The following is a 12,594-nucleotide window of genomic DNA, read 5'->3' on the forward strand; positions in this document are numbered from 1 at the left end:
GTAGGAATAGAACGGCGGCCACGTCCGCAATATCAAATAATCCCAGTGACAGATGATAGTTAATCATATATTAAAATGCTTGTCTTCATGTGTCAATAAGGGGTGCAGAGAAGTACTCAGCGTGGATTTGGTATCAAACAGGCTGAGAAACAGTGTGAAGTATGGATCTTCTAGATCTACACATTGTCTGTTTTGTGTTTTTGTCAGCCCAACGGAATCTATCGAGTGATACCGAACGTGCGTTGTTTGCCATGACTCATCAGAGCACAGTCACCCACACCCAATCAGTCATAGATTGTTTTCAATACTTACATGGTATCAATAGGAACACTGGATGAGCTTTAAAAGGATGTGAGTGTGTGTGTGTGTGGGGGGGGGTCATCAGCTGTGACAACTCTGCTGTTAGTTCACAAGATTTGTATCATCATTGATAAAAGAGTTTCAAACGAAGAATTTTTAAATTCTCTTTTTCTCCCCCCTCTCTCTCTCTCTCCCTCTTTCTTTCTCTTTTCTGATCTCTTTATTTATCTCTTTCTCTATCCCTCTCTTTCTTTATCACTCTCTCTCTCTCTCTCTTTATCACTCTCTCTTTTTTTCTCTCTCTCTTTTTCTTTATTGCCCTCTTTCTCTCACGTTCTTTCTCTCCTTTACCTCTCGTCCTCTATCTCACTTTCTATCTTTTTCTCTATAACCGTCTCTTTCTCTCTCTCTCTCTCTCACTCTTTCTCTTTTCTCTCTTTCTCGATCCTTCTCTCTCTCTTTCTCTTTTCTCTTTCTCGATCCTTCTCTCTCTCTCTCTCTCTCTCTCTCACTCTCTTTCTCTCTCTGTCCATCGTGCAGTTCTCTCTCTCTCTCTCTCTCTCTCTCAATCTTTCTCTTTTCTCTTTCTCGATCCTTCTCTCTCTCTCTCTCTCTCTCTCTCACTCACTCTTTCTCTTTTCTCTTTCTCGATCCTTCTCTCTCTCTCTCTCTCTCTCACTCTCTTTCTCTCTCTCTGTCCATCGTGCAGTTCCACGTAGAGATTTTCTCCTTCCTAAAAGAATTTGGAACATAAGATCTGAAAAAAAGTCCTCGGCTGCTTCAGACCTGGGGCGCGTGGGAGTGACAACAGCTCGAGAAGATGGCGTGTGACCCAAACTCAGAATGAGTCAAAGGCAGAAGCGAAAAGACTCTGTTACATTCCTGACCACTGAGAGAAACTCTTGCATAGTTTCACGGAGTTTCACGAAGAATTGATGGGAGTTTTCTTTTCATTCTCTTTTCTCAATTCTTTATTTCTCTTTCATTTTCTTGACATATGCACAAACCGTTTCACAAGTTCAGGCCTATCATCGTACTTCTAACTCCACAATCTGTTGAGGCCATCACACCAGCTGTTACAACGCGACCTCTCCCGGTGACTTGTGGTGATGTCACTGCGCCCTCTTCACTTTCGGCCCCCACCCCCCACCTTTTTTTTTTTTTCGAACCTCAACCCAAACATTGAATCATTCGTTTTGTTGTTGTTGTTGTTTTAAAGCTGACCGAGCTAAACGTGAAGCCCTACTTACAGCTGAGTGTTGGCTTTTCCTTTTAGTCCGCGTTCATTGGCGTGATCAAGGAAAGGGAAGGGGGAGGGGCGGATGATTAAAAGTAATTAAAACCAGTTTTTAAATTGTACAAAGTTCTGAAATATCTGGACTTAGATATAGGAAGGAGCTGCTAGTTCTGGGCGATTTCTTTTTAATCAATATACAACGTAAACCCTCCCAGAATGAAACAATAAATAAGTAAACTACGCCCCTGTATTTTGTACCAATGGAGTCGTATATCTCAATTTGTGCGCGTTTTGTGTTTTTATTTTTTTGCCCCTGATTTGAAATCAAAGCTCTGATCAACAGCTTTCATTAAATCAAACATGCAGAAATGAAGCAAGTCACTATCCCGATAAGCCACGTTAGAAGCGAGTGAAGATTGGATACGATACGCCCTGTAACGGAATCGATGCAATATACACCAGCTTGTAGACGTGCCAGTAAGTACGGCTACCCTCGTTCTTCCACAGCTCTGACATCGTGTGTCTCTGTCATGCGCTATTGTTGTCATTTATCAATAAGAGTTGCTAGACACATTTACATCGTGTGTCTCTGTCATATGTTATTGTTGTCATTTATCAATAAGGGTTGCTAGACACATTTACATCGTGTGTCTCTGTCATATGTTATTGTTGTCATTTATCAATAAGAGTTGCTAGACACATTTACATCGTGTGTCTCTGTCATGCGCTATTGTTGTCATTTATCAATAAGAGTTGCTAGACACATTTACATCGTGTGTCTCTGTCATATGTTATTGTTGTCATTTATCAATCAGGGTTGCTAGACACATTTACATCGTGTGTCTCTGTCATATGTTATTGTTGTCATTTATCAATAAGGGTTGCTAGACACATTTACATCGTGTGTCTCTGTCATATGTTATTGTTGTCATTTATCAATAAGGGTTGCTAGACACATTTACATCGTGTGTCACCGTACTCATATGTTATTGTTGTCATTTATCAATCAGGGTTGCTAGACACATTTACATCGTGTGTCTCTGTCATATGTTATTGTTGTCATTTATCAATAAGAGTTGCTAGACACATTTACATCGTGTGTCTCTGTCATATGTTATTGTTGTCATTTATCAATAAGGGTTGCTAGACACATTTACATCGTGTGTCTCTGTCATATGTTATTGTTGTCATTTATCAATAAGGGTGGCTAGACACATTTACATCGTGTGTCTCTGTCATATGTTATTGTTGTCATTTATCAATAAGGGTTGCTAGACACATTTACATCGTGTGTCTCTGTCGTATGTTATTGTTGTCATTTATCAATAAGAGTTGCTAGACATTTGTACAACCCAAAGGTGAACTTTAAAAACTAGGCTTTCAATTTAACCAGTCACACAAATTAGTAAATTAATTAATATAAAACTACTATTAAAGTGACATCGCCTCGAATATGTGATTATATTTCCTTCATAGTGCACTTTGTGAACTAAATATCTCGTAGTTAATAGAGAATCAACTTTTAATTATTATAAACTGTTGTAACCCAACCTTGCACCAGTGCTTGAGGTGCGCACCAGCGCACTAGTGAACGTAAACAAGAAGGACTGTTGGGAAGCCGGCTAGAAGTCATGGGAGTCTGAACAGTCTGGTGCTGAGTGCTGTCCTGTGTGATACTAGGAAACTGTTTGGGAGACCTGGAGCGACACTGGGAAGTGTGTCGGTGGTCTGTTCTGTGTTCTGGTATAAAGTAGGACTCTTAGAACTTAGACCTATTAATCCCTGTGACTTTATAGCAAAAGTCCAAGTCTAACTAGTTACTATTACCCGTACCATTTGTCGATGCTTCATTTGCATTTATCATAAATAAATACATCGTTTACTCTTGTCGACCTGTCTTTCGTTGAGTGCCTGCCTTAGAGAGTTACAACAATACGTATCAGTTCCTATATCTAACACTGTTAATAAAGTATGTTTGTATTTCTCTGATATTGTTTAGTTGTTGTTCTAATAATATTGAAAAATGTAAGTAGCTGTCAGCTTTAATTCAGACGACAGATAGTTTGGTTCCTGTGTTACCCTGCAAGTTCCGACAACTCTTGTCGCATAAAAAAAAAACACTTGCAGACGAACAAACGAGGTGAGTACTTTGAGCGGTAAATCTCGTGGGAAACGAGAATCTCGTGATGCTGGTGAGCAGCCAATGACAAATTAAGTGATGGCATGACAGATGGCCTGACACATTGAAACGAGTTTATTACACGGGAGGTTCTCAGTTTGTGGTAAATGTGCTCATGTGATAAAGTAAAAAAACAAAAATCGAGTTGCTTGAATCAGAGGCGGCCTAACAGCACTTAAAGGGTGGCGAGAGAGTCAACTGCCAAAGGCCATGCTTCTTAAGGGGGGTTCGTGATAATGAAAATCTTTTATCACCCTCAACCAACCGTACCAATATTCGTGGCTCGGGTTTGACACTGCTTAGAGTGATTACTAAGAGAGCCTCTGCTTGACTGTATAGGTTTTTTTTTGTACAACGTATCTTTAACTCTTTCTCTCCTAATGGACGATACCATCGTTGATTTGACCTCGTTAAATTAAAGTTTGATTGTATAAACTTTACCATGTGTTACATAAAAAGAGCCTGCATTCCCCCTTAATTCTATCCCAAATAAAACACTTTCTGATGGCAAACAAGAAAGTTATTCAAGCTTAATCATAACAGGGTAGACAAATACTAATGAGGAAAGGAAGAATTCCATCGGAACGTGGAAAATAATTACGGAGAGAAAGAGTTAATGCTACAGCATGCTCAGTCCGCTCTGCCCCCCCCCTCATCTCTCTTGTAGACCCGTGGAGGGAGGGGTAGGTACAAGGTTTCTGTGCTGTCTTTAGGCGCTCAGCAAACCCAGCCCATTTCGAGTCGGGATTCGAACCCTTTATAAGTAGCCAAGAGATTTATTCCACTAGGCCACACTTTCACATTTCATAAAGAAAGACTTGAAATTTTTTAATTTTTTTTACATTAACATTAAACTTCAGTATGTATGTTGATATGCGCTCTTGTAGGCTCTTATTGGCTCTAGACAGATAATCCAACTTACCCTCCTAGGTGTGCTACTGAGCGTTCACACATGACTGAATAACGTTTCTTTGTAAAATGTTTGACATGCTTCGGATGCTCCATCAGAGTTGAAGATAATCTACTTCCTAGTCTAGACTTAGCGCAGGACGACAGGGTCAGGGACTACAGGGGAGGGCAGCGGGCAGGGGATGAACCCGGAAGCATCAAGAAGTCCGAACGAGTCCAGCGCACGACCAGGCAGCCAACCTGACATTGGCGACGGGGGAGGGCAGCGGGCATCGAGACAACCGAACGAATGTCCAGAATGCATATCGCACGACCAGGTTGCTCTAAAACTCTATTGTTTACTAAATAAACTTGACTTGTACTAACAAATATTTGCAGCTTTCAACCTCAGTGCAAAACTAAATGAATGCACAATTTTAAATTATAGGATGACATTGGATTGAAATTGATTTTAAAAATATATATTTAATTCACTTGTTAAACTACTGCTCTCGATAGTCGATTATGTCACTTTGATTCTGTTTTCGTCAAATCCATTTCCGCTTCCGTTCCCTTCTTGTAATACAATCATTTGTGTCGATCCTACTCACAGCTACACCAGACACTAGTAGACCCACACAAACACACATGCCATGACAACACAACACACTGCTGACCTCATAACCTCTACGTTAAGTCCAGTCTGAGCAGCATTTGGTCCAAATCTGAGTTATAGACCTAATATAAAGTTTGGCTTTGTATAGATATCATACACATAAACGTTTTGTATAGTTAAGGATGAAAATGAAGTGCTATTCTTACCTTTATCCAAACCTTCCTATTTACCACTTGATTTGCACTGCTGAATGCGCTATTATGTTTCTAAATGTGAACGGCATCTACAATGACAATAGCAAAAGTAAAGATATAAATCTAGGTCAACTGATAAAAAGTGGAACATAATATATCGACCTGTTTGTAGGATCACAGAACTTCAGCGATTTCACGAGTGACTACACAAGTGAAATTTTTGTTTCGAACTTAATTCAGTTTCAGTTTTTTATTTCATGTATTTGCTTTTTTTATTAAAAAAAATACGCCTCATAAAAAAATATTTATACTTCTGGTGTATCTGGTGTACAGAATTGAAAGTATTGATAGGCGAAGACTTTTTATAACCATATAATACATTTTGCGCACTTTTCGGCAAACTTCTAATCTCTTTCGGGGGCGCGGTTAAGCGCTTGGCTTCCGAACCTGGGGTCCTGGGGTCGAATCTCAGTGAACACTGGGATTTAAAATTTCGGGATTTTTTTTTTTTAGGGCGCACCCAACTCTAATGGGCAATTGACTTTTGATGGGGAAGTAAAGGCGGTTGGTCGTTGTGATAGCCACATGACACCCTGCTCGTGAAACGTTAACCAAAAAAAAAGGTTGACCTTAACATCATCTGCTCTATAGATCGTATAGATCGCAGGGTCTGAAAGGAGTATGTTACTGTTTTTACTTGCTCTTATCTCTTTCGCTAGTTATACAAAATATTTATTTGTTATTTAGTTGTTAACATTGGTCTTTTTTTTTTTTTGTATCTCGTAGTTGGCAGTGTTTTATTTTGTCCATTTATTTGTAAATTTTCTTTCAATCTTCCTCTTTTTATTTTTTTTTTTTTTTATTTTTTTTTTCAATTATATCGCCAACATATTGTTACGTTCTTCTCAATCAGGCCTTCTGTAAACACTGCTAAACACAACAGCACATCGAATACAAGAACTTGACACGCTGGACTATCGTTCAGATTTATCGATGGTCCCGGGTTCAAACCCTGCCCGCTCCCATCCCCCGTCGTCCTGCGGGAGGTTTGGACTAGGAAGTAATTATCTTCAACTCTGAAGGAACATCCGAAACATGTAAAACATTTTACAAACAAACATTTTAACAAGAGCTTCAATAAACAATGTGGCGGTTTAATGACAAATACATCAACAACAGCCAATAAACACAATTGGCTACACTAACTTCAAATACTTTGCTTCACAACAGAACTGCCTAACTAATCACTACAAGTCTCTCTAGCTCGTACAGCTACATTCTCGAAGACTCAAAGGTACCACACAGTCCGTACTGCTTTGCTATACTGGACTCAACTGTCCTTTCTAACACTCTGTCTCTCGTCTGTAAAGGCTTTCTGGTCACATGACCATAACATTGGTCATATTGCGTGCATCAGTAGTAATGTCCCTTGTTCAACAGCCCTTGACCTGTGTGATTGGCCTGAATCATGTGTGTCAGTAGGCCGCACACACATTAACCCTTTCAGTCCACCACTAGGGTTATAACAATATTTATTCATATTGCTTTATCTTCTTTTCCCCTGTATTTTATTGCATTAGAAACGTACATTTTTTTCTTAACAATCAAAGTGTATGTAAACAAAGAGAAGATTACTGCGATTCACTTTTAGAGTGCACATCCCAACTAGGACGAGTTCGGTAAGAAATTGACTAAATGGGGGAACAACCAAAGAAATCATGACGATACTTTGGGGCACCCAGTCGCTTCCCCTGACAGGATGTACCTGCAATGTGAACCTTCTTTATGACCGCACACAGGTAAGCAAAAGACCAGAAGTTAAGGTAAACTATTTTGGACAATGCACAGACTCCAGCAGCGTTTGTTTGCATGTGATGCGTATGACTCAGATACACCTGCGTTCCAGTGGGGTAACCTTAATGATATCGATTAAGTCAGTTCCTGAATGTCCACATAAAAAAACAAACAAAAAAAAACAGTAAACATAAAATGGGAGTGAACATAATTTATGCATTTTATTATATTAGAGTAGATCTAAAAACAAAAAAATTAAATATATTAGTACAGCTTATCTAAATCTAGTATTATAATCATCTAGACTGTTTTTTTTTTCACCACTATCGTCAGTGGTGTAGCTAGGGTCGGGGTCCGAATTTAAAAATCCCACTGGCTCCCACTTGAGAGGGGGGGGGGCCAAACGTTGGAGTGTCCGAACCCCACACATTAGACTTACATATTTATTAAGTAAGTTATCTTATGTCATGATGTCGAATGTCAAAATGCAGGGGCCCCTAAGAGGCCAAGCCCCCCACAGGGCTCCCATATCCCTTGCTACGCCACTGACCGTCGTCCACGAGTTCGGCTGTAGCTCTATGAAATCGACCAAAAAAACTATTCACCGAGTTATTCTTCTTATAAACTGCGGTGTCTTCAGATAATCTCTTCTTACGGGTATCAAAGTGTTATTTCAATCCAAGTCTAAGTCTGAGACTTTGGTGGGAAAACTCATGAACTCTTAGTGTAAATGTTCAACACACTCATTCCCACTTTATTTTCTTTATTTCCTATGTCTGACATTACACACTTTCTACACACTATGTAATCTTTAACACACTGCCAGTCACCCTTACCCATCCCAACAAACGTATTCAGTAAACTTAGACTACACGTACACACACATCGCTATCCGTGACGTATTGATTCAGATTGTAACGCTTTGTTTAACCCTTAAGATGCACGCGATAGTTTAGCCCCCCAAACATCAAAATTGTAATTTCATTTTGTATGCATTCATTGTAAAAACAGCTCAGCACTTTAAGGGTTAAGTGCCAGATGACAAGACACTTTTGAGACTGATGGTCACGGTGTCTTTGTTGATGTTACGATGAGATTGTGTTGATTAGACAATGTTTTTTTTTTGTTTCATAGTCTAATTTTGTATAAACCAGTATATTACATGTTTTAAGAATCCTCAAACACTATCATGATTCCGGAGAGGCTACTTTAAAGTATAACTTCAAAACTGAAATCTTCTTTAAATAAATATTTATTCTGGAACTAGGAATCACTTTAATAATATACACAATTCGCAAATGAACAATACAATTCAATTTAAATTCATTTACTCTATTCTCGATCTTTAGCTAAACTGAATCTGCAAGTCTTTAAATACTACCACTTGTCTCTTTCTAGCATCATCCAAGCTATTTTTAAAGCTTATGGAAAAAAACTTCAACTTTTTAAATAAACTTGTCAACAACATACAACCATGACCTTGCGCTGCAAAATATACATCTAAAAATAAACTTAGTGTAACAGCTGCTTTATGTTACGTGACACTTAGACATGGATAATTGAAGAAGTTGTCTTCCTTTAAAGCTGTATACCCAATGCAGAATCAATGTCTTATTAAACTAAGGCATCAAGTCTGATAGGATGTGTCCAATAATGACTAACCACATGATTATGCTGGGTATAAAAGTTGACACGAAGCCAACGCTCCTATGGAGGTATGACCTTCTGTAGCCAAAGAAAAAGGCTACACGCCCAAACACGAAGAAAAGCACCAGGATGGGAATAACCTTCATCTGAGCCTCGGTCAGGTAAGTGGACAGGACCAGCTGGCCAACCATACTCACAAACAGCTGCTCCATGGTGTTGGTCAGGTAACGGACCCCTAGGGCCACGTGGTGCTCTCCGTGACCTTCGATGGGGTCAATGGCGGTCGTGTGCAAGCGGGTCAAGGCCACGTAGAGGATCCCGCAGATCAAGGTAATGCAGGAGAGGCTCTGGAGCCGAAGCGTGAAGACCATCCTGTCTGCGGGAGTTGAAAGCGGTGGCACCGGAACCGGATACATAAAGTAGAGGACGTAGTAGGTTGAGGCCAAGCCGAAGGCAGTCAGCAAAGAATTTCTAGCTATGACCCATCTTTCTTCGGGTCTAGAACTCTCAGAGACTTTCTTGTTGCCAGAGGAACGTGACTGGTAGAAATCCTTCCTTTGAATGTCATGTTTACGTTGCATTTTTTAAACAGTGTGTTTCTGGGGAGAGAACAGGAAGCATTCAACTAAATAATTGCATAATTAAACCAAAGGATATTAACATTTATTCCACTCACATTAACAAAACTGATGCAAGATAAAATCTAATTATCAATAATTTGCCAGCTAAGTTAAACCAGAGGCTTCAGGCATTGCCAGTGACAGATTTTTGTGGAGGCAGCTTTGCCGAACGGCACGGGAGGATCTCAATCCTACGTAAGTAAGAATAGCAGATTAGGTTTTTGAACTAACACTTTTTAATTGCAGGATAATACACTGTAGATACCTCAGAATATGATTTTTGGGGGGTTTTAAATACCGGAAATAGTGCTTGGGCCCGCCGTAGCTCACAGCCCTCCTCCAGACCCCTTGCTGGCAAGGGCGGGGTGTCTAAATTTTTCAACTAACTCCAGGAAGAACCTATTCTAGGGTACAATAAACGTCTTCCGACAGAATGAAGGGTCAGCATGTAATAAATATTAATTATATATATATATATATATATATATATATATATATATATATATATATATATATATATATATATATATATACACACACACACATATGTGACTAATGTCGACTAATGTGGACGGCCTCCAGCCTGAAGGAGTGGAGAACCTCTGTTTCGCGTTAAGTTCCATCACTCTCACGTCGCAACTCAAAAGTAAAATGTAAACTGCACTCTGTGGCTAACAACAAATCATTTCAAGGCAAGATTTATTTTAATTGTGTTTCCAGTTTTCATGTTCCATCTTAATTAGAAATTGTAAAAAAAAAAATGGTTCACATCTATTTCTCGTTTTCTGAGTCTCAGTAAAAAAATATCAATGTTAAGAAGTAACATGATCTCGATCAATCTATTTGTGTGCCTACCTGTGGTCCAACAAAAGACTACGAGCAAAAATTATCAACACTAGCCAGTGTACACACAACACATATCGTATCAACACTAGCCAGTCTACACACAACACACATCGTATCAACACTCGCCCTAGATCTAGTCAACGGGTCATGGTATTAGTCCAGACTTACAAAAAGGCATCAGAGGCAGTCAGAGACTTTGTGTGTCAGTGATAATCGATGCGCCCTGCCCCCCCCCCTCCTCTCCAGTATCAATACGGTAAACACCGAAAGATGCCACAAGTCACGAGACTCAGTGACTTACTACATGGCAGTGGCAGATAAAAAAATGGCGCCAAAAGAAAAGAGGCTATGACAAATGGGGGTGGGGGGGGGGGGGAGGGAGGTCTTGTTGTGTCTTATGTTATATAATACACGACCTGCAGATCTGAACCAAGGCCTAAAACGAAACATACTGCAGTCAGTGCAGGATGTATGATAAATGATAGCCCGACCCAATTGTTCTCTCTCTCTCCCCCCCCCCCCCCCCCCCCAATATCGCGTCTCTTAAATCTTGCAAGATAAATTAAGATGTTGTATTTGTTTAACTATAACATTGGAGATTCTCTTATAAGCAGGCTAATCTATAAATAACAAGATATTTCACAGAATACGGATGTATTAATACGCAGGGTATGTTCATAGACAAAAATAAATATAGACTGGCCGAAAAAAGAGTTTTAGGAAACGAAAATGTGTGACTTGCAATTTTGTGTACTTTATTCATAGACATAAATAAATATAGACTGGCCGAAGGAAGTAACTTCATGTAACTTGATAACATGTATATCTGTTGTATTCGGATTTCCGAATTATGAAAAATTGCATGATCTTCTTTCTTAGAGATTAAACAAAACTACACTGCCTCCTTATTTACAATATATATATAGGTGTGTGGCTGAAATAGATATGAATACTTAACTTTCATACTGCTCATAAATACTGTATAATAAAGTACACAAAATTGCAAGTCACAAATTTTCGTTTCATAAAACTCTTTAATCGGCCAGTCTATATTTATTTATGTCTATGACTTTATAATACAGCAGTGTAGTTTTGTTTAATCTCTAAGACTGAAGATCATGCAACTTTTCAGAATTTGGAAATCCGACAACAATAGATATACATGTTTTCAAGTTACATGAAGTCTAGTCTTCCAGTCTTTATTTATTTATGTCTATGGGTATGTTCTTTTTAAAATAAACCGTGCACTATTTTTGCACATTTCAGCACTGTAGGAATACAACACGACCAGGCAGCCATTTATAATAATGACGTCAGATTTTCTTTTACAGCGTTCATTTTAATTATTGCAAGTTCTAATTTTAATTCACAAATAATAAAAACATGGATTAAAGGCAAGTACCGAAACAAAACAAATTATAACCAACTGGAGAAAATAAATTTAAAACTCAGTTTTACAAAAATATAAAATGTTTTATTTATTTCATGATCATAAAAACATCACAATGTGTACTTTTGGTTTGGAACAGTTCCGTTGACACACATTAAATCTTTATCGACAGTGCACGAGTGCTGCTCAGCTTTGAATAGGTCAAAGGTGAAATAGGTCAAAGGTAGAATTAGAAAAGAAAATGGCAATGCATATTTTTTCACCAATGAAGAAATGAGAGCGAGCTATTCCTCTCGATCGAGAAGCCTCACAGTTCATGACATCACTGAAGGCCCCGGGCCTGCCTTCCCTTAAATCCGGCCCTGTGTAGCTCACAACATTATTGTGCAAAAGAATTACTGAGAGGCACGTGAAAAGTGGAGATCAGTCGAGACAGAATCCATGAACACAACACCGGGAGTAGCCGGTGGGTAAAAACAACAAATAAATTGAGACATTTTACATTTGTTATAAAATTATATTTACATGGATATTTACACAACGTTAGGATTTGAGCAGGCACATCAGGTTATTGCATGGCGGCAGAATGGAGGCCACACTTAGCAGACGACCACAACTAAAGAACTTCAGGTAACAGTAACAGTCAATGTTGATTTTATGTCACGTGGTCTCTCTTGGCGTGTTGAATATTTATGAGTATTTATTATTATAGCTTCTATATACATGCTTATAGCATGCTCAGAGCGCTTTGGTCCAATCTCATTTGTGGACCAGTGGGGGGGGGGGGGATATCTAGGAGTTGGTTTTCCGTGCTGCCTTTAGGCGCTATTTACGCAACTCTGCCCGAGTCGGGTGTCGAACCTCGAGCCCCCTTCTAGGTATC

The 12,594-nt window shown here is 39.1% G+C and overlaps 1 protein-coding gene across 3 annotated transcripts; it reads right to left on the reverse strand.

Annotated features, from left to right (window-relative positions):
* Positions 1-7,404: 7,404 nt before the first annotated feature.
* On the reverse strand, positions 7,405-10,634 carry LOC106063500 (uncharacterized). Of its 3 annotated transcripts, none has more exons than XM_056016335.1 (2): positions 10,490-10,634; positions 7,405-9,454 (listed from the first exon to the last, which is right to left on the reverse strand). In XM_056016335.1, the coding sequence occupies exon 2, from the start codon at positions 9,434-9,436 to the stop codon at positions 8,828-8,830; it is 609 nt and encodes a 202-aa protein (XP_055872310.1). In that variant the 5' UTR covers positions 9,437-9,454; positions 10,490-10,634; the 3' UTR covers positions 7,405-8,827. The 3 variants fall into 3 exon arrangements, with proteins under 3 accessions (XP_055872310.1, XP_013077349.2, XP_055872311.1); XM_013221895.2 differs by lacking the exon at positions 10,490-10,634 and adding an exon at positions 10,331-10,483; XM_056016336.1 differs by lacking the exon at positions 10,490-10,634 and adding an exon at positions 10,020-10,044.
* Positions 10,635-12,594: the final 1,960 nt, after the last annotated feature.

Source organism: Biomphalaria glabrata, chromosome 17 (assembly GCF_947242115.1).
Source record: "Biomphalaria glabrata chromosome 17, xgBioGlab47.1, whole genome shotgun sequence".
NCBI classification, from domain to species: Eukaryota; Metazoa; Mollusca; class Gastropoda; family Planorbidae; genus Biomphalaria; species Biomphalaria glabrata.